At 42.2% G+C, this 22,826-nt stretch overlaps 1 protein-coding gene across 2 annotated transcripts in view; it reads left to right on the top strand.

Moving 5' to 3' along the window:
- Positions 1–10,049: 10,049 nt before the first annotated feature.
- DDX17 (DEAD-box helicase 17) overlaps positions 10,050–22,826 on the top strand; it is a 20,404-nt gene continuing 7,627 nt past the window's right edge. For both annotated transcript variants that reach the window (XM_070600019.1, XM_070600018.1), the window contains exons 1-11: positions 10,050–11,741; positions 15,923–16,073; positions 16,749–16,848; positions 17,483–17,616; positions 17,920–17,985; positions 19,228–19,369; positions 19,732–19,892; positions 19,980–20,152; positions 20,495–20,605; positions 20,853–20,914; positions 22,144–22,203. In XM_070600019.1, the coding sequence (XP_070456120.1) occupies positions 11,692–11,741; positions 15,923–16,073; positions 16,749–16,848; positions 17,483–17,616; positions 17,920–17,985; positions 19,228–19,369; positions 19,732–19,892; positions 19,980–20,152; positions 20,495–20,605; positions 20,853–20,914; positions 22,144–22,203 (1,210 nt within the window). In that variant the 5' untranslated portion in view covers positions 10,050–11,691. The remainder of the gene's footprint in view (positions 11,742–15,922; positions 16,074–16,748; positions 16,849–17,482; positions 17,617–17,919; positions 17,986–19,227; positions 19,370–19,731; positions 19,893–19,979; positions 20,153–20,494; positions 20,606–20,852; positions 20,915–22,143; positions 22,204–22,826) is intronic.

Genomic DNA, 22,826 nt, shown 5'->3' with positions numbered 1-22,826 from the left:
TATTTGATTATCCATTAAGTCATTCATTCACCAATTATACATCGAATACTAAATGCTAAAGAATATGCAAGGAAAGCATGGTTCCTGCCCTGAAAGAATGTATACAGTAGTTAAAAGACTAATATTTATGAAAGAATGAGAGAGCAAATGATTATATAATTAATTTGTCAGCAGTGTGGTCTTGGATTATAGGATTCCAAAAATGGGAGAGGAAAGGTTAAGCTGAGGGACAGCATATGCAAAGGTATAGAAGCTGAGATTTCGAAACAAAGAGACCAACCTGACAAGCAGAAATTGTTCACAGTGTGGGGTATTGGGAGACAGAAGCTATTTTTCCTTTTACTTTTTTAGACCACAGAAGCTGTCTCTCTGAATAAGCAGAGGCAAAGTCATCGAGGAGCAGGTTTTCTAGATTCTACAAAGTCACTTAAAAGGCTTTGTGTATTCAAATATGAATGCATATTTTTGTCCTGGGGAAGGGAAGGTTTTGTTACCTGATAAATACTGGGCATCTCCTAGAGATTCTCCAGTATGCCCAGCCCTGTAGAGGGAATGGAGTAATTTGTATAAGAGCCCAGAGCCTTTTGGTAGGGAAGGAAATAAAACTCCCAAGATTTAAAATTCATAAAATTTTTCTGGGTTAAGCTAAGTAGCCCCTCACCAAGGAGAATTTACCAAGAGGTGGGCAATAGGGTTGGAAACCAGGGCTCAACACAAGGGTCTACAGTTTTGTGGGAAAGGCTCATTTCAATATGGCATGTGGCTAAGGCTAGAAACCCCTCACTTCAGCCACTTGGATATGTCCTGCTTTGGAGAACAGTAGCTGAGCATGCAAATGTGAACTAAAAAGCTGTAACCTTGGGGCCAATTTTGGGATGGCACAGCAGATTGTACAGTGGCAATCTAGAAAAAGTGAACTTTTCTAGGCTAGGGTTCGATTTGTCACCAGTGACCAAAACATCACCACCTGACTGTAGAAATAGCTCTGGCCCCTTGTTTTAAGGGAGAGAGAGGGGCGCAAAAAAAAGATTTTATTAATCAGGACTCTTTTGGATGTAAGCCACAGAAACTCAAACTAACAAATGCAAGACAGGAATTTATTGGCTTATTAACCTGAAAAGTTCAGAAGTAGAGCTGACTTTAGCCACAGCTGGAGCCACGATCTCAAACAGCATCATCAGGATTGTTCTCGCTGCCTCCATCTCCTGCTCTGCTTATTTCCATGCTGCTTTTGTTCTCAGACAGGCTTTCCCCACACAGCAGCCAAGATGCCGCTTGCAGCTCTAGGCTTACCTCCCACCAAGTTAGAAAATGCACTGGAAAAAACATGTCTTTTTCTTTCATAGATTATTCATTCTGTGGAAATAAATGAAGACCACCAAATGAGAACAGAGGCTGTTTATTCAGAGTTTGCTACAGCAAGAGCTGTAGCTTTTGGTAGAGACTGAAAGGCAGACAGAGGAATGGGAAAGCTTTATAGTAGAAAAAAGGAAAAATGTCAGGTAGCTCTGATTGGAGGTTGTTGGCATGGGCAAGCTGAAGGATTAAGCCGGTAGAGACACGGAAAATGGATAAAGAAAATAACACTGACATCACGGAGACAATTTAGGAAACAGTTACAATAATTCAATTGTGAGATGATAAATAATGGGACTGGGGTGATAGAAACTAAGTGGATAGACATTTCAAAAAGGTGGTTAAGATTTGGTGTGAGATTGAATATATAGAGAGGAAGAAAAGGCAGAGTCACAAGTGATTACTGATAAAGTTCTCTAACCTAAGGAGGAGATTATGTTTGTATCATGAACAGGAAGGAAGAAGCATCAAATGGAGATTAGGGGTTTTACCTGGGAAGGTTAGTGTATTGGATTGCCAGGGCTGCCATAGCAAAGTATCACAGACTGGATGGCTTAAACAGGAGAAATTTACTCTCTCACAGTTCTGGAGGCTAGAAGTCCAAGATCAAGTTTGGTTCATTCTGAGGGCTATAAGAAAGAATCTGTTCCATGTCTCTCCGCCAGTTTCTGGTGGTTTCCTGGTAATCTGCAGCATTCCTTGGCTTGTAGAAGAATCACCCTGATCTCTGCCTTCATCTTTACATGGCGTTCTCCCTGAATGTGTGTCTTTGTGTCCAAATTTCCCTTTTTCATAGGGGTACCAGTCATATTGGATTAGAACCCCCCCCCCATACTCCAGTATGACCTCAACTTAACAAATTACATCTATAACAACCCTATATCCAAATAAGGTCACATTCTGAAGTATTGGGGGTTAGGACTTCAACATATGAATTTTAGAGGGGACAAAATTAAACCCATAACAGTTAGTAAGAATCAGGTACAGTAAGAGTCAAACACTAGGATTCACAAGACACAGTATGAATTCAATACCAGCTACAGTCAGAAACATAGAATTCAAAATCTGGGGAAACCTAGTATCTATTTAGTAAATGAAGAGGTTGAAATAGATGATCTGTACCATCCCTTTCTAGCTTTCCTATTCAATCATTCCTTAAAGAACAAGGAAAAAACCAGGACAGAAAGCCAGATCAGAATAAGGTGGCCAAGCCAAAAAATAGGGAATACAATAGACTAGACTCAGAGAAGGGATATCTTCATGGCAACAGGAGGGACTGGGACCTTAGGCACCAAGCTGCAGCTAGTCAACTCTCCTTCACCTGACTGTGGCTTATTGGATATGGAGAATGTTTAGAATTTTTTGGTTGCACAGTTTCCATTTCTCCATCATAATAACACCCCGGTTTTCTTTTTAAAAGTTCCCTCTCCTCAACTCATGTAGTTTATCCTGAGACATTGGCTACTGAGTGACAGTCACAAGGTTGACAGCATGGGTTAGAGGCCACTCATACATGCAATGACAGCAGGGGCAGCAGGGCCGGCAGCAGTGGCAGTGACCTGAGCAGGCTGTTCCTGCTGCTAGAGTACACATTTCTGACTCCTAGACTGCAGAGTTGCCCAGACTCCTGTCCATCCCAGGGGAGTTCCAGCCTCCTGCCAGTTCAATGACTCCTAATGTCCTTCTGATAAATTTCCCTTCACTTTTAGTTAGCCAGAGTTGGATTCTATTACTTGCAATCTAGAACTTCAACCAACGCATCAGCAAAGAGACTCCCAAATGCTGCTTCAGGGAACTGGAAAAAAGGAAGCCAGACAGGGCTTGCTTAACACTCTGGTGGAAGATTCCTCATTATTCATACTCTTCATATACTCTGCTATACCAGTCTTCAATATTTTAAAAAGAAAATTGTTAAAGAGATTATATTAGTTGGGATTTTGCTTGGCTGAATATAAGAGAAAAACCCAAAATAATAGTGTCTTAAACAAAATTGAGGTTTATTTTTTTCTCATAGACAAGAAATCTGAAACCACGCAGTCCAGGGCTGGTATGGCAACTCTACTTTGCCATCAGGACCCCAAGCTTCTGTCTTTCTGCTTGACAATCCTAGCTCTTGAGTTCCATCCTCAAGGTCAGCTCATGGCCAAAAACGGCGCCTGGAACTCTAGTTAGACAAACCAAGTTGGGGAAAGCAAGATGAAAAGCAGAAGGGCGAAAAAAAAATGTTGCTTACAGCTGAGTCAGCTCCTGTGAAGCAGCCCTCCCACACAACACTTCTGCTTACATCTGGCCTGAACTCAGTCACATGGCCATATCTATATACAAAGAAGGTAGAGAAATACCGTCTTTTGTTCTAGACAGCAGTATGCTTAGCTGAAATTCAGAGTTCTATAATTGAGCAGGAAAAGGACAGTAGTTGTTGGGTAAGCAACTGGCAGTCTCCACCACAAAATCTTTTCCTTCTCAGCAATGACAAGCTGATTGAATGTCTCTTGTATACTATGCAGGGCATTTCAGGTGTTTTGTACTTGTACCAGAAGAGCTGGTTAAGGAGTGTATCAGCTAGAATGCAGCTGCACGTAACAGAAGACCCAACTCAAACAATGAGGAAATATGCCATCTCATAGAATCAAAAATCCAGAAGTCAACCAGCTCCATAGTTAGTTATTTCAGTGACTCTATAATGTCATAAGGGCCCAGGTTCTTTCTTTTTCTCCAGTTTTCCATGCTCAGTGTGCTGGTTTTATTCTCCAAAAGCTCCCTTCATGGTCAAAAGATGGCTACAGCAGTTCTGCCTTCAGCTAGAAAAAGACGAGGCGTTCTTTTAGGAACAAGGAAACAGCTTAGTCATGCAGCTGCATTCAGCTCATGTGTTGGCTGGAGGGTCTAAGGTGGCCTTGACTATATATCTGGGGTGGTGGCAGGGATGGTTGAAAGGGTGGGACTTCTCTCTGTCATCATTCAGTACTCTAGCCTGAGCTTTTTTACATGGCAGCTGGGTTCCAAGAGGGCAAGTGCTTACCAGGCCTCTACTTGCCTCATGCTTGCTAACATCCCATTGGCCAAAGCAAGTCACTGTGGGAGGGAACTACACGGGGCTTGAATACCAGGAGGCTTGGTTCCTTGCAGGTCATCAGTGTAACATTCTTCTACAGAGTAATATGTTGGGCCCTTTGGGAGTAGGGAGAGTTTATCTTCAAGAGCTTATAATATGGTCAGGGACATGAGTCACAAACTCTTGGAAAGTTAAATAGCAACACAAGATTTAAATATTTAAATAACATTTTTAAGACTGTGTAAGTCTGAAGGCAGGCACAGAGAAGGGTTTCAACCTGGGAAGGCTAGTTGGATTTTTCCCAGGAGGTCTCATATGGTGGCAAATGTTCCATGCCTCAGGGTCAGGCCTTTAGCTTTCATCTTCAATATGTTTAGTGGCCCAGTATTGACTAATTTCTAGAGAGATGCTTCAGTCTGACTAAGCATACATGCCACCAAGGAGAGTATACCAGGATGCCAGTGAAATTGGAGAATAGAATATAATGTCAGGCAGACCAGATGTAAAGATTGACCTGGAAAACCCATTGCCTCAGTGAGCAAGTTCACATGTAGCTAAAGTTGCCTGATGAACATGGAATCAGAATAAGGCTGCTTGGATATAAACCTCGAATTATTAATGGACTCTGACAGCCCGTTATATTGATTCTCATTCATTGATTCATATGTATATTTTAAATGTATTAGGAAGTATTTAAGACAAAAAGCTAGAAAAAATAATACGTGTGAAATGAAACATGACCAATATAATTGAAGACCCCTCAATATCCTCTAGGGATTGAATCTCTTTCCTCCCTTACAGAATTATTCATCTTTCTGAATTTGTTGTCAAACACTCCCATGCATATCCCATGCATAAGTAGTAAAGCATATTGCCTTCATTCGACCAATATTGAAACACCAGTTAGGTGCCACGTACAATGGATCTTGTAATGATTAAGCAAGACAGACAGTCCTTGAGACATGGAGTTGCAGAGAAAATCACCCAAATAACCACAAACGTGCTTAAGTGCTACAAAGCAAAAGCACAGACAGCTATGAGTGTAGCCACTGAGGGAACTGCCTTGTCTGGGGTTAACCTGACCAGGTTTGGGGCAGGTACACAGGCCTGCCAGGCACCCTGGCCATTCACATTGTCTTAACAAGATACCCTCTACCTTGAATAGCTCTTGGATGGCTGCTTTGCCAACCTCTTCTCCACCTCCTTCACCAAGTAGTTTCACTCCTCCTTGGCAGAGAGAAAAAGCCTGTCTTGAACACCACAATCCCAATTCAGTTCCCGAGTACTGCCGAGCGAGTCAGCTCCTTCATTTCCCAATCAAAGAACTGGTCTGTTTAGTGATTCCAGTAGGTAGAGGAGGTAAAGCCCTCTGCTTACACTGACTTATTTACTCTAAGCAGGAGCCACATTGAGGGAAACAACAGGCCTGCAGTACCCCCATAAATTCTCAGACATACATGTCTAGAATTACATATGTATACAAAAGCAAAAGCCTCTCGTTTTCACTCCACCTTCCTTCTACCCAGTACCAATCTGAACCACCCCCAGATCAGGGGTGTGTGTGTGTGTGCATGTGCGTGCTCCTGTGTGTGTCTTTAGGCTTGGCCCTTTGGCACAGTCCTTCCTCGGAGATAACCCTAATGTTAGTTGTTTTTCCTCCAAGTATGTGCAAACTATTCTTTGCCTCTGTGATCAAAATGATGTAAATACCAGAACTTTCCTTCCCATTATTATAATATCTTAGAGACACCAGTTGGTGTTTAACTGACCTATCGGTGTTTTCACTGTCCTATCAATGTTTTCACTGTCTTTGTCCTTATGTTCTGATTTTCGGTGCCAGCTTGGTTTTCATTATTAAGTCTATATATTTCTAAAGTACAGTTCACTTTAACATAATTATATACTTTATGGTCAGTTCTTCTCCTTTCAATTCTATTTCTTAGCAGGACGTTGCCAACTTTCCTCTCTGACTCTCCACTCAGCTCTGTATATAATAAACACCCCCATATCTGTCCAGGGAACACAGAGGAATCTATTTAAAAACATGAACCTGGGGTGGCCCCGTGGCTAAGTGGTTAAGGTTCCACGTGCTCCACTTCCACAGCCCAGGTTTGCGTATTTGGATCCCGGGTGTGAACATACTCCACTCATCAGCCATGCTGTGGAGGTACCCCACATACAAAGTAGAGAAAGATTGGCACAGGTGTTAGCTCAGGGCTAATCTTCCTCAAGCAAAAAAAGAGGAGGATTGGCAAGGAATGTTAGCTCAGGGCAGATCTTCCTCACACACACACATGAACCCACCACTCTTGCTCAGCTAGTAAGGAGTTTGGTCTCAATTTTAGCATATACCTACTCCCTCCCCTCCAACCTATAAGGGCTTTTTCCTCTTTATGTTTGTCAAAAGTAAACCCAATCACCTGTTCTTCAGGAAGGAAAGACTTGTCTGTATTCCCCAGCAAAGACAAGCCCTGCTGCAGTTCAGCAGACTGGCAGGGCCTCCCAACCACCAGCAGTCATAGGCACACAGCCCTGGCAGGTCTGCTCTTTAACTCTTGAACACTCCTCAACCCCCAGAAGGAGAGCTCAGAGACTGGGGCCCAGCAGGTGACATGGCAGATGGTCCTTGGCCACAGTGACCCAGTACTTTGCTTGGGACAGTTTTATGGCTTCTCTAGAACTGAAATATTACCACTGAAATGGCCTTGGCCACAGCCTTTGGCCAGTCCAAGCCTGTGATAGTTGTTTTTCTACTGCTAGCAAGCAATGAGGAGCCAGTAATGTCAGCTGCATCTGGACTTCAACTGCTGAAAACCCTGGGATTGGCTGCAAACTTTGCGACAGTGGGCATGAGTGGGGGGGTGGGGGGGCGGGGGGTGAGAGTGCGGGGGTGCGGAGTAATGGAGAATTTGGGGAACCAGGAATCTAAAAAAAAAAAATTACATCCCTGTGCCTTATAATCTACTGGAATATCTCTGAATTTTCTCTTTGGACTGAGAACCAGTTACCTCATATGTGGCTAGGTCCCCACTGACAGTTTCTGTCCTCAACTGGCATGCATCTGGAAGTGGAACTGAGTACTCCACGGCATCCTAATGGCACCTCCATTAAACAAACACCCTCTGCTAAGCACTAGTGAGCATTGCTGATTTTACTGAAGGTAAAATCCTTACCTTATTGCCTCCTCCCCCACATTACCTCCTCCCCCATATCCCCAATGCAAAGCTTTTTGACTTACCTGGCTTCTCAGATTTTGCACTCCCATACCCATCATTTAACACTGACTTTAAATGCGTTTATATTCAACAAACCTAAGAGCCTTCAGCTACTATGATCCGTTGACTTAGAAAGCTGCTAAAGAATTATAATGATTTTTTTCTGTCACCAAAAATGTTTTTCTTGTCCTGCCCTAATTAGAAGGGTCCATTTGCTGAGGCAAAGGGTAGGGTGGATTTATTATCCTACACATTCCAAAAAATAAGTGCCAAGCATTTGTGTGTGTGATTGTAGTATTTGTCACACCTTGTTAATTATAACCCCCCCTTCTCATTTAGAGTCTTTAAGATGCATTAACACTGTTAATCTCTAGGACTGTGAGTCTTTCGCTCTCTAATTCTATTTCACCCCTAGTGAGCTGACTGTATAGTCTGAACTCTTCTTCCTCAGCTTGCTTGTGAGCTGTGTGTTGAGGGGAGGAACTGAACAGCTGCCCTCATTATCTCAAAAGAGATCAGAAAAAATATCATTTTCATTTGGTTAATCAAGTGATTAATGCCTCTAAGTGCCAGAGTACAGGAAATCACTTCCCTAAGGTTCCAAGGTGGGGAGGAGGCACAAGTAGACCCTGAGTTTCCCATTTGCACGCACTGAGGGGGATTAACAAAAATCACAGAAATTGGCAAAAAAAAAAAAAAAAGTCAAGAAGAGAGATTTGCTGAAGCAGGAGGGTGGTGAGAGGTTGGGGCCAGAATTTGGAAGGCCTTAAATGTCAGACTATGGAGCTAAAGTTGGGTCTTTAGGTCATGGGGAGCCATAGAAAGTTTTTAAGCAAGAAACTTACACAGAATAGCAAAATTGAAAAATGCTTAGTGAGGGTGGTATTCCATTCTTCTATGTCTCTCTAATACAGAAGTCACTAACACACATGTTCAATCAGAGTCAACAACTAACACCTCTGGGCCTAAATTTCTGCCTGGCAACAACTGGCTGGACAGTGAGACACCTACTTTAGATGGAGCCTGGCTCTCAAGTCCGTCAGGCCCTACCTGGTCTGTGTTCACCTCTTTAGATTAGCGCTCTTCAAATATTCCCCCACTAAGAAAATTCTGAGAACATATTTTAGGTTTTGGATGTACCACAGTTTATCCATTCACCCACTGAACGACTTCTTGGTTGCTTCCAGGTTTTGGCAATTATGAATAAAACTGCTATAAACATCTTTGTGCAGGTTTTTGTGTGGACATAAGTTGTCAAATTTTTTGGTAAATACTAAGGAGTATGATTACTGGAGCGCATGGTATGGTTAAGTTTTCAAAAAAAAGGATGAACTTAGCAAAGCATATTTTCATTTTTATCAACAGTCTTGACTGTTACTAATGAAATTCCTAGGTTCTCCGACCTCCCAACTTAATGAACAACTTTCTCTGTGTCTAGAAAAAATGTAATAAGCTTCAACCATTTCTGGTAGGAAGACATAGAGATTAGATCACGAATGAGAAATGCATACTATGGATTCACTTTATAATCAGAAATTTGTCTGCCAGAGGAAGACTAAAAGTTCACTTTTTCTGGAGGGCAGGATTAATCAAATAATGACAGAACTATATAATTACTTACTGTGTAAAGCTTTATGAATACAAAGGAGCTATGAATTGCTAAGACAGGGACCTGATCTAGTAGCAAAATATATTATTTCCCCCTGGGAAAATGTAGGGAGGGTTTCAGTGGACATACCTTACTCTATAAATAATGTATTGCTATATAGAGAGGCTCAGATTTAATTACTTGGCACATATGATAAGTAGACAAACCAGTTGCAATAACTCCCTCAGTGCCTACACAGTCTAAATCACAGTAGGAGCTTAACTGTTGGCCAACTCCTACCAGATTCATCCTTGATTCTTCCTTCTTTCCTATCCCACCCATCAGCAAATCATTAGCTCAATTTTCAATCAGACTTTTTCTCCCTTACTGGTTGCTATTAACCTGCACCAAGCTCCATCATCTCTTACCTGGATCACTGCACTAGCCTCCTAATTAATATGCCTGCTTCTGCCCTAGCTCACTACTCTTAATTTTGTCACTCTGCTTAAAACCTTCTAGAGATTTCCAATTTACTGAAAGGAAAAGATAAAGTCCTTACAGTGGCCTACAAGCCCTTCTTATTTCTGGCCTTCTCTGACCTTTCCTCCTACCTCTACTCCACCCACATTCTGCCGGGGGTTCTTTGCACTTGCTCTTTCCTTGTGTCAGCAAGGCTAGCTCCTTCGCTTTAAGGCTCTGCTTAAATGTCACTTGACCAGGAAGGCTTTCCCGGGACACCCTATGTAACACTCCATCACCGGCATACTCCCCCCTACCAGGCATACATACACTCTCTATCCCTTTCCTCTGCTTTATTTTTCTTTCTTTTCATCTTAGTTGGCAACTGCCTGACAAACAATAATTATCGTCTATCTCCCCCGCCAGAGTGTAAACTCCGTGAGTACAGGAACTCGTTTGTTCACTGCTGTGCCCCAGTTCCTAGCACACTGCTCAGTCCATCAGGCGGTCAACACGTGTCCCATGAATCTGATTGCCCATCTGAGTCTATGGCCCAAGAGACATCTGACCGGCCTGTCATGAAGCTCTGCTCCTTATGCTGCTTTCGTAAAAATTTGGGAAACAGAACAGCGTAGGAGACACCACATGCAGCCCCCACGAGGGCCCGCCGATGTCCCCTCTGATCCGTCTGTAGAAACAGAGATGTCGGACGAGCAGCTCGCGAGCCTCCCAGCGCAGCTGCGGGGAAGGCCGCGCGGGAGAGGGAGGCGGCTCCCAAGGAAGCGCGAGGTCGCGGCCTCGAGGGGTTAAAGCATGGCCCTAGGCCGCCACCTTTTGCGGGTCTCAAGGCCACCGCCCTGACACCTTTCCGTCTCGGGCGAGCCGAGGGCCTCCACGGGCTAATGGCGGCCGAAGGCCCGCGGCGGCCACCGTAAGAGGGGCTCCGCCCACATCCCGGCTCTTTGTTAGCCGACTGTGCTTGGCTGGGGCCGGCTCAACGTTCTGTTCAGAAAATGCACGTCCGTGGGAGCCGAGCGGAGCGGAGAGCGCTTTAACCCGGCCGGGAGGTCGTCGCCCGGCCAACTCCCGAAAGAACGGACACGGCGCATCCATCATGGCTGCCGGCGACAGCGCGCCGAGAGGCGACCGAAAGGAAATGGCGCCGGGCGCGCGGCCAGTCTCGGCAGGCCCAGGGCGGCGGGGCCGAAGAGCCGGCAGGGCCACGAAGGAGCGCCAGCCAGGGACCCCAGAGACCCTCTTGGGCTTTCGGCACCTGAAGGCCCTGAAACCTGACGACAGCAATATGGAGGGCAGTTATTGTTTCTGCAAAGAAACTTGCACAAGCATCCCCCGGTTCCGTCCCGCGGTCGGAACCCGGCAAAATCCTCTATTCTCCAAACAGAATGCGTTACGCACACTGCGCATCTTCGCAATAGTGGGCCGGCTAACGACGCAAAGAATGTTACGTCGCGTCGGAGGCTCTCCCCCCACCCTACGTTCTAGTTCAGGTGGCGCGAGAACTCTACGCCAGATCCGTACTTTGTTTTCCTTCTACCTACTGCAAAGTGCGGCCATCTCCGCAACTGACGTAAAATGCTTCCAAGAATACCCCTAGTACTCCGCGAAGCTCTTGGGCTATTCGAGACGCTGTTTACGTATCGCCTCCGACGTACGTAGCGTTAAGCTGGAGCAGGCTCAGCGCCGGCCGCCATTTTGTGCAGCCGCTGGGAAGGAAGGAGACGCCTAAACCGCGGCACTGCCGGGTTTGAGCGTAGCCAAACCTACCCACTGTTTTTATAACCCCGATTCTCTGTGTTTTGCTCCCGTCTCCGACGAGAGAGGCGGCGACGGTGGCGTCTGCGACGGGAGACAGCGCGTCGGAGCGAGAGAGCGCCGCGCCTGCCGCCGCCCCAACAGCGGAGGCGCCGCCGCCATCGGTCGTCACCAGACCGGAGCCGCAGGCCCTCCCGAGCCCGGCCATCCGTGCGCCGCTCCCAGATCTCTATCCATTTGGGACCATGCGCGGAGGCGGCTTTGGGGACCGGGACCGGGATCGTGACCGTGGAGGGTAAGGGGGGAGGAGAGGAGAGACCGCGTGGGGCGCGGGGGGGCTGCTTCCTGCGGAGCCGGCGCCGCTCCCGACTCCGCGCCGTGCCGGCGGCCTCGGGTGGGCCTGGCCCGGCTCGCTGATGACCTGGCGGGGCGGCGGCCTGGCGGCGCCCCAGCCGCTCCTTGCGGACGGCCGTCGTGGCGCGGAGGGGGCTGGCCGCGGCGGCCCGGCCGGGGCGGGCGTCACCTGATCCCCAGGCCTCCGCGCTCGGCCTGGAAGCGGGGGCTGTCGCTGCGGCTCCGGGGGGGAGGAGGAGGAGGGCTCCGAGGTCGGCCCGGGGAAATCTGCTCGCGAAATGGCCTCCCCAGTGTGAGCCGTCGCCCGCGGTAACTGTTCCCGGAGCTGGAGGCTCAAAGGCCGACTTGTAGTGTTAAAAATGTTCCTATCACTTTTAGTCGCCTTCTAACTAAACCGGAGGAAGCACAAAGAAACGAAATTATTTGCCATCAAATGGTCGTGTGTGGGGAGGGAGGGTTTTTTTGTTTTGTTTTTTTATTACTCCAGTCTTTTTTTTTTCCTCTAGTTGGACTGGAGCATTAGCTTCGCAGCCTAACCGGAAAGTTTTTGATTTAGTAGAACTGGTAGCTGGGTTGGACGTTAACAGGATTAAAACTGAAGTTCTCCCGGATGCTAAGATTCAAATCTTAATGTCGGTTAGACGAAAAAGTTGCTTAAGAGATCCATGTCGATTTATGCTGTTACTTTTTTGTAATAAAAGTTGTATCTCTGGATAAAAAAATAATGTGACGTCACTGATTAACGTATATATCTCTCTGACCATGGGCAGGATCCTGAACCTTTGCGAGCCTGTTTTCTCATCTGAAGATGGGGATAATAATTGCCTTTATTTTGCATTGTTCTAGGGAACTGGGATACTGTGTATAATTGTCTTTCTGTAGTAGATGGTCTTTAGTATTTTTTCAAAACATTTTGGCCTTTTGTGGTTGGAATACGCAAGTACCAGGCCTTGTAGTCACAAGCACCTCACTTATCACTTATTTTACAAAATAAAAAGGATTATTTGATTTATACCTTGTGAGGAAGGAAAATTTTTGATGTTAGTGTTAAATTTGGAGGGTGAGGAGTGGAATGTTTGCTTAGTGTTTCACAGTATATCTAAATTTGGAAGTGAATTTTGATACAACAGCTTAGGAAAAAGAACATTACCTAGTGGAGAATACAGTACAGCAGTGAAAAAGGAAAACCTTGCATCACCTTGGATGACTCACAAACATAGTATTAAGCAAAAAAGCAAATTGTGGCAGAAGGATAACATGTATAAGAATACCTACAAATATGGTGAGACTATGAAAAGCAAGGGAATGGTTAAAATTCGAGATAGTTGTGGGGGTTGTAAACTTGAAGCAGGCACATGGAGGTTACTAAGGTGATGGTAATGTTCTCTTTGTTTAACCGTAGGTGTTTGGTTTAATATTTCTTTTCACCATATATATGCTTTAGTAATAAAAATAAATTTGAACAGAGGAAAAAGTGAATTACTGATCCATACTTAGTTTGTCCCATCTTGATTCTCTGAGTATCAGGTGACATTAAAAAACAAAACTTTAAAAATTATTCATTTGGAACAAAAGGGCACTCGTAAAGTCTGTGCTCTACCTGTCTTTATCATGAAACTTCCTTTATGCTTTGCATTGCTGTTGTTTCCTTCTTAACTGAATGTTTTCAAGTGAAGTGGATTATTATTTTGCAAAGGGAATGGGTGAGATTACTATATGTACATTTACAGTCCAAAAATGGTGTGCATTGTACATTTTAACTAGTATGATTTGGCATGCTATTTTGCATGCATAAATCTTCCAAGTTGCATTTTACTTTATTGAAATATAATTGACATGTAGCACGTTAGTTTCAGGTGTATAATGTAGTGATTGAGTGTTGGTAGACATTGAGAATGGATCGCCACAGTAAGTCTAGTTACCATACAAAGTTATAAAAAAAATTTTTTCTTGTGAAGAGAACTTTAAGATTTACTCTCAGCTCTTTCGAATATACAATATTATTGACTGTAGTCACCATGCTGTACGTTACATCCTCGTGGCTTATTTCAAAGCTGCATTTATTGCAGTCAAATTAAACTGTATTAATTGTTGATGAAAACATTTCGTGAACAGCATAGTGTGCCAGGGCTTAAGGTATGTGCATCTTTAAGGGATGGCACAGATGTGCTCAAAAACCATACAAGAGTGAAAGCCTCTCAAATATTGAAGTCAGCATTAATTATGAAGATAGAAGACAGCATGTTTATAAAGAGCCCCATGTTTCAAATTAAATCTTTATAAAGTAGGGTAGTATGTCTTGGACAGTTAGCCAAGACAAGAGAGAGAAAGGAAGAACATCTTTTTTTCTTTTAAGTAAAGGTAATGAATAAGCCTTAAAAGGAACCTTACTTTCAAAAGTTTAATTTTAAAAGTTTAATTTGTTTAAGGTCTGGGATGTTTGGAGTGCAGCAGCAAGAGCATTGAAATGGCACCTTCTAGGAACCATGTAAATGTATATAGACTAGGCTGCCAATCTCTAGAAATTGGTCTGGTCCTTTTTATCTTATCTCTGATAAATGTATTCCTATGCAATATGCTTTTCCTGTTTTGAGTCCTCATTTGTCTTACCAATTCAGCAGTATAGAAATAGAATCCAAGTTCTGCCTATTGAATGTTAGTACTCACTGGTCCCAAGAAAATTTCCTGCCGCGAGTCTTTGTTTGTATTTAAAGAAATGCCTAGCTGGGTCTTTAATCCAAAAAGTTTAGGAATACTTGGAATGCCAGGAAATTGAGGCCCTTTAAAGTAGTTAGTACAGGTACTGCCTGTCGATTATCAAGTAGAGCCATCTGCCACGTGATGTTATGAGTGGGTTAGAGTGGAAGAGGAAAATTAAATTCGGTATAGTGTTTTCAAGGCTAAGGAAAAGGTTTGAAAATGTGCTGTATACTATTTGTACACCAGACAAAGCCCTACACTTTAGTAGGTTGCAATACGGAAAAGAAGACTATCATAGTGTTAGGATTCTTCTAGAAAAAGTAGAACATTTCAGGTCCAGCTAGTGGCCATATTTGTATTCCAGTTGAACTTGTCTGTTGTGAAAGATAAAGCAAAAATTCATTTTAAATCTGTTCGAGTTTTTAAAACTTTAAATAAGACACTGGTTTTTTTGGGTAAATTTATAATTAAATTAATAGCACTATCTGCCTAGGAACAGAGAGAGAACATGAAGGGGAAGGACGGGGTTGTAAACCTTCACTCTGGCTCCTCTTCATCAGTGTCAGCTGGAGTTGAAGACTAGCCCGCCGGTCTTTTAGGGGTGCTAGTAGTTTTCCTTAGCAGATTAGTGGGCAAAAGGAGTGCTTGTCTCAGTAAAAAGGGTAAGGGGTCCAAGAAGTTGTTCCAGGTATAGGGTGACTTGGTTGAAGTGTTTTTCTCCCTGTCCACGACCTTGCATTTAATTCAAGCTTACATTAATGTCTTCCCTTAACTCCATGTCTGAATATTACACAAGAGTAGAGGTTTCTGCTTTATTCAGTTTAGTGTCTCCAGGAGCACTTAAACAGTACCTGGTACGTAGTTGGTACCCAGTAACTATTTGTTGAGTGAGTACAATTATGCTAACTTGTACTGAGTGCTTACTGTGCCGGATACTGGTTTAAGCCCTTTACACGTACTCATTTGATGTTCACAGCAACCTCTGATGTAGGTGGTAGTAGTAGTCGTCCTTTACACAAGAAACTGAGATACAGAGAAGTTAAATGATTTCCTCAAATCACACTGTAAGTGACAGAATCAAATTTCATACCTTTTCTGATTCCATAATCTGGTTGTAATCCCCATGATATGTCTCTAAATATGAAAGCTTTTAATTTTTCATCATTGTGACCATCATGGTTGTAATCCCCATGATATGTCTCTAAATATGAAAGCTTTTAATTTTTCATCATTGTGACCTGTAGCAATATTGTTGGATAGTAAAGGAAGTTTCATGAATTTCACCTGCCTTCAAATAAGAGTAATATTCTTTTTGCAGAGAGCTGGTAGTATCCTAAGAGTCCTATGTTTTTGCATATTTTTTATGGCATATAAGGTATTTTGCTTTACAAATACTATAAACTTTACATTTGATGTTTCTAGGTTTGGGGCAAGAGGTGGTGGCGGCCTTCCCCCGAAGAAATTTGGTAATCCTGGGGAGCGTTTACGTAAAAAGAAGTGGGATTTGAGTGAGCTCCCCAAATTTGAGAAGAACTTTTATGTGGAACATCCAGAAGTGGCAAGGCTCACTCCAGTAAGTTCTTGCGGCGGGCGGGGGTGGGTATTTGTTTAACTTTTTTTCATACACAGAGTGAACCAGGTAGACCTATTAGCCAGAGTTTACTCAGATACTGCTGTTGCTGGTATATTTTACTCTGGTGCGGTGGTGCTTTCCTTAGATTCTTATTAAGACTCCTGGTGCTCATAAGAGGAACCACTTTAAATTTGTACCTAATGTATTGCTTCGTCCTCATTTGTTAGGCTTCCAACCAGTTTGTCATATATGATTTTAACTGTGTATTACATCTATGAAGTAAGTTAAATGGATTTAAAATGTTGCCGTTATTTACTCCTTTTGTTGTTTTTAACCTCATTATGATGGTTTTGGACTCTACCCTTGAAATGATTGCTTGTTCAGAAGAAAGTCTAACGGAAAGAGCGCCTGGTCCTAAGTTCTACATTTTCTCCCTCTTCCTAGTTCTGACCTCAGGCAAATTACTTACTATTTCTGGGTCTCTGTTTTCTTATGTGGAAAATGGAACTCTTATCACCTACTTCATTGACTCACAAAGCTGGGAGGATCCTCACACGTATTTTCCATTGTAATCATGGACTGGCTATGGTAGTAGTTCCGCTGAATTGGACCGTAAAGCTTTGTGTGTTTGGAATAACTTGCTTGCTAACTTGTCGTACCTGGTTTCCTCTGTAGTATGAGGTGGACGAACTGCGTCGGAAGAAGGAGATCACAGTGAGAGGGGGAGATGTGTGTCCCAAACCTGTGTTTGCTTTCCATCATGCTAACTTCCCACGTAAGTGTTCTTCCGTCCAGGATCGTGACTCTTAATTTTGATTGAGTGGTAAACATGGGTAATAGGCTATTTAAATAAAGGTTTTGACCCAGGCTTAGGATTTTGTTGAAAAGACAAGTAGAGAAACCTTTCACAAAGGTAATAATTTATTTTATGTAATTGTTTTTTCTTAAAACCTACTCAAGGCTAGAAATAAATGTTATGTTGTTGTATACTTTTTTTTTGTGCTCACCTTTCTGATTAGAACTTTTTTAGAGAGTTTTCATGTTCTCCTGGGGGTTTTGCCTTTCCTTTTACAAAAGAGCACAATGAAATTGTCTTTTAGCTGCATATAGTTTGAATTTGGCAAACAATAAGTACCATATGCCCACTTTCTGTTAGATACTTTAGGGGGGTAGTTTTTCAAGTTTTTGAGGGGAACGGTAGATGGTTTTGGCAGCAGCCCTCTGAGAGAGGGAGTAGTCAGCGGGTCAGAGAGAGTAACTAAAGAAAAAAACAACACTTCTCGTGAAGAAATGTAAAGATGGATAAATCTTGCCTTCGATAAGCTTAGTTTTTTGAAATTCTTTAAAAAAAAAGAATTTGGCTGTTTCCTTAGTTTTACTTAAAAGCAGTAACACCTGTTCCCTTACAGAGTACGTAATGGATGTGTTGATGGATCAGCACTTTACAGAACCAACTCCGATTCAGTGCCAGGGGTTTCCCTTGGCTCTTAGTGGTCGAGATATGGTGGGCATTGCTCAGACTGGCTCTGGGAAGACATTGGCGGTACGTTACCAACAAGGGAAGATTTTTAACATTGTGTTAACTTATGTTGCTATTCTAATTATCCCGTATGTTCTCAATTCTTCATAAAATTCTAATTCAGATAGTGTAGGTAACGTCAGCTTTTTTAGCTATATGACATATGTGGAAGCATTTTGTGTTCCAATTTACATTGCACATTTGTGTAACAGTTGTGAGTTGTTTTCACTTTCTTCTTTAGGCATTATAAATTCCTGTGATAATTTAGAACTATTAAAATAATAGCTTAGTTTTGGTATAAAGACTGTCATTCTTTTTTCCCTCCAGTATTTGCTGCCTGCTATCGTTCATATTAACCACCAGCCATACTTGGAAAGGGGAGATGGCCCAATTGTAAGTGTATTTTAGTTTGTTTTATAATTCTAAGAACAGCTACAATTTAATGATTTACTGTGTTTCAGGCACTGTGCTTTATGCACGTTTTCAGATTTCATTCTCAGGCCCTCCTTTCATATCTGGAAGTGCTATTAATCCCCCATCTTACTGATAAATCTTAGACGTGGTGCAGTTAAATGACTTGCCCAAGGTCATACAGCTATTAAATGGCTGAGCTTGAATTTGAAACACGCTTAATCACTGCATACTGTACCTTCATATTTGGGCATTTACTGTGCAGTGAATCCAAGTGTAGTTTTTAATTGCTTGGTGATGCTGTGAGGAACACAAAAGAGATAGGAAGTTGAGGTCCTTCCCCTGTGGATCTAAGTCAGGTTCAGGGTGTGTATTGTTTGTGGTTGAGTAATACTTATATAAATGTTTATATAGAGCTGTCCCAATTACGTGGTTGGATTATTTTCACTTAGGCTGTTTCCTGTAAGATTTGAGTAGTGGTCTTCAAACATTTTTAATGTACATTCTTACCTGTTTTTTAAAAATTGAGCTTGCACTTCCTATGTGTACTTAAAAACATGTACATTATTACTCTGTGTCTAAAATAATTACAAAAAGAAATAATATATTTGCATTATGTAATACATTCTATGTGGCTAATAAAGTTAGCTTTATTATCATTAGCTAATATCTAATGGATCAGTACACAGAGCAAAATTCATTCCTAATAGTGTATGTGATACCTGTTTCAGAGTGTCTCCATTTTGTATTGTTTTGGCCAACTGCTTCTCAGATTGTATATGAGTCATTGTTTTTGCCTAATGTGGCTGGCTAAGAGCTTAAACCAGAAGTCAGGAAAGTGTCAGCTCTGTTCTTTCCTTATTCACCTGTTTCTTACTAATAGTTAATCCATGGTTTTGTTGCAGGAATATTTTAGAGCCACTTGTTCATTTTGTGAGAGCGTTTAGTTAAAACTGGATGATACAATCTGTAAATCCACTTATATAGCACACATGAACTGTAATGAATCATGTGTCAAAAGTAAACCATCATTCCACATGCTAAATATTATTTTCTCAGAATTTTTTACCATACTCCAGTGTACTGTCTACACCCCTACCTTTCCAACCACTCTTCCACCTCCCCGTCACATACTTTGAAAGTATGTACCAGATTAGACAGTAGAGCACTTTTGTACTTTTTTTAAAATTTGGGATAAGTGTCTCAAGTGTGTGTTTGTTTCAGTGTCTAGTTCTGGCTCCTACCAGAGAGCTTGCCCAGCAAGTACAGCAGGTGGCTGATGACTATGGCAAGTGCTCTAGATTGAAGAGTACTTGCATTTATGGAGGTGCTCCTAAAGGTCCCCAGATTCGAGACTTGGAGAGAGGTAATTTTTTTTAAACTTCAGCATATGAGAATTACTAGTTTATCTCATTTTACCAATTTCTATGGATGAAATTGAAGAGGAAAACAGTAGGTTCTTGTAAAAAAAAATTCAGTTTTTTCAGCTTCTTAGAAATTCTCAGGTATGGTTAAAATGCTATTTTGGGAAAGTCAACATGGCTAGAGAGTTAAACTTTTTGGAGATTTGATGATTATACCTGTATTCTCCATAAATCATGCTTTTCCAGGTACTGTGTTAAAGTTTAGCTAGTGCTCTGCCACCAGAGCTGTGCTGCTTAGTTTCCTGAGGCTTGGACAACGTATGAAGTGTTCTTGGTTGGCTAGATCTTTGGTTTTCTTTTACAGGTGTTGAGATCTGTATAGCTACTCCTGGACGCCTGATAGATTTCCTGGAGTCAGGAAAGACTAATCTGCGCCGATGTACTTACCTTGTACTGGATGAGGCTGACCGAATGCTTGATATGGGCTTTGAACCCCAGATCCGTAAAATTGTTGACCAGATCAGGGTGCGTAGAGCTGATGATACACTATCTTTATGCCCTTTGCCTGTCACAGTTCCTTAGCCTAAAAGAAAGTCTTTCCTTTCCTGATAGCCTGATAGGCAGACATTGATGTGGAGTGCAACCTGGCCAAAAGAAGTAAGACAGCTTGCAGAGGATTTCCTGCGTGATTATACCCAGATCAACGTAGGCAATCTGGAGTTGAGTGCCAACCACAACATCCTCCAGATTGTGGATGTCTGCATGGAAAGTGAAAAAGATCACAAGTATGAGAGATTTCACTGTTTTGATAATGCTGATGAACCTTTCCTAATAATCCTCCAAAATTAAAGTGTTAGAGAAGCCAAGATTTTTTGAGGCCTCAGAACATTAAAAGCATTGCTAGCTTTCCATCCATTCTTCGTATCATTCATCAGAGCATTGTGGTTAAAGGCAAGGATTCTGGATCCTTAGATTTGAATCCCAGCCCTGAAAATTACCAGCTGTATAGAAAGTGATGAGAAAAGAAAGCATTGTAGCGTTAGGGGGTTGATATTGCAGCTCTACATAGCTTATGTATAGTGTATAGGGAGGTCTTCTCTGGGTGACTACATTGTTGTTGGTCTCAGGTTGATCCAACTCATGGAGGAAATAATGGCTGAAAAGGAAAATAAGACAATAATATTTGTAGAGACAAAGAGACGCTGTGATGACCTCACTCGAAGGATGCGCAGAGATGGGTGAGTGTGGCACCGAGGTAATTAATTAGCTTCAGGTTCAGTAGGAATTTCTAAATTGGTATTGCGAATGTCGTGTACTGTTTCAATAATGTTTGTCATATGCTTTGTTCTTTAAATGGACACAGTCATCTAGTCAAGTAGTCTAACATTCACGATTCCATATGATAGCACACCTTTTTTAAGCTTAGTTTTCCTGTTGTTTTTTTTTTTAAGATTTCTAAAATATTGGTCACTTTTCTTCTGACAGTTGGCCAGCTATGTGTATTCATGGAGATAAGAGTCAACCAGAAAGAGATTGGGTACTTAATGGTGAGTTCAAAGCTGAGCATCGTCCATATTCTGTTTCACAGATTGGTAGACTTTTTGTAAAGGACCACGTAGTAAATGTTTTTGGCTTTGTAGACCAAGTGGTGGTTCACATAACACTATTCACCTCTGCTGTTAGAGCACAAAAATGGCCGTAGACAATATGTACAGAAACGGCCTGCCTGTGTTCTAGTAAAACTCTGTTTGCAAAAACAGGCATTGTGCTAGATTGGATCCTCAGACCAGAGTTTGCCTAGCTCTACCATAGTTAATTGAATATTGGTGGCATTTCTAGAGTCTTTCCCTGTCGTTTAAGGTTAGTCATGCTGGCTCTTTACATTTTTTCACATCTTATATCACTTTTCCTTTATTTAATAAGTTCTTGTCTTTATAAATACATTCACCAGCCCAGAAGCTCCCAAACGCTATGCTTTTGGGATATTTATGGAGGTTTCATCATGTAGGCAATGATCAGTTATTAACGCAATCTCCAGCTTCTCTCCCCTCTTCCGAGGATAGAGAGTGGGGCTGTAACTTCCGAGCTTCTGATTATGGTTCGGTTTTTCTGGTGATCAGCCCCTATCCAGGAACTATCCTGGATCCCACCAAGTGTTACTTTATTAGAACAAAAGACAGTCCTATTACCCAGGAAATTCTGAGGGATTTAGAAACTCTGTGTCAGGAACCAGGGTCAAAGACTGATTTATTAGAACAAAAGATTCTCCTAGCATCTCTGTTTCAAGGGTTTTAGGAGGTCAGTGCCAGGAACTGGGCGCAGAGACCAATATATAGTTTTCTGTTATTTCACAGGGGGAAAGTATGGTTTCTCCTTTCCACATCTTTTAAATTTGCTCCTCCCACCCCTGTGGTGTGGAGAGACCCACTCCCCCACGTTTAATACTTTTGGTTTAGTTTCATTTGGGAGATAACTTTGGTGTCATAATTTAAAGGGAAAAAATTCTGCCCCGTGTTAGTTTTATTACAAATTGCCACACTGTTTTAATGATATTTCATTATTAGAGTTAACTTTTTGTCTGTTGCCCCAAAAGAAGTAGTATTTCCCTTCAATTTAAAAGAGCTTGACGTGTTCTAACACCATTGCTTGAAATTTTAATGTGGTAGTTGTAAAAAGGCCAAATAGCTGGGAATGTTTATTTAGTCATTTTCTTAAGATGTATCACTTAGCCTTGATTTTGTAACTTGGCTTTCATGGTACCACTCTTGTTTTGCAGAGTTCCGTTCTGGAAAGGCTCCCATCCTCATTGCCACAGATGTAGCCTCCCGTGGGCTAGGTTTGTATAGATAGGTGTCTCTGTCAATGGTATATGTATCTTTTGGTTTAAAGATTTGTCTGTCATTTCAAATTAGAATTATATATACATGTGTTTTAGATAAATATTTAGAAGGGAAGACTACAAAGTGTGAACCCCCTCTCCCCCCACAACTTTTTTTTAGCCTTGGTGTTTTTTTTTTCCTTTTTTTTTTTTTTTTTTTTATTCTTTTCAAAGTCTCTTCCTGCTCCTAACAAACAGGCTTTGGTCTGCAGCAAGGCCTAGGCATGACTGTTTCAAAAGTTAGAGGGAGAGGAGACATTCAGTTGAACAGCTCAGCTTCTTCCTGGTTTTATTTTATTTTCTGGCTGGGTAGAATGAGCCCAATTGAACCTAGCTATTAGAGGCTGGTTTCTTTGGTTATTCTTTTCCCTATACCAGTCTATCTATGCTAGATATGTATGGAGGTCCAATTCCATGAATGCTAACACAGTATATTCTTGGGATTTAATGAGTCCATAAATATTATAGCATTCCGCAATTAAGTCTGCGTTGCGCAGTTTTGTTTACTGAAGTAAAATTGGCATGGGCACTTGCTTATCCCCTCCTCCCACCCATACTGATAGCACTGATGTGCTGGCTTC

This window comes from Equus przewalskii, chromosome 29, assembly GCF_037783145.1.
Source record: "Equus przewalskii isolate Varuska chromosome 29, EquPr2, whole genome shotgun sequence".
Lineage (NCBI taxonomy): Eukaryota > Metazoa > Chordata > Mammalia > Perissodactyla > Equidae > Equus > Equus przewalskii.
The sequence above is the reverse complement of the archived record's forward strand: the minus strand, read 5'-3'. Positions and strand labels throughout refer to the sequence as shown.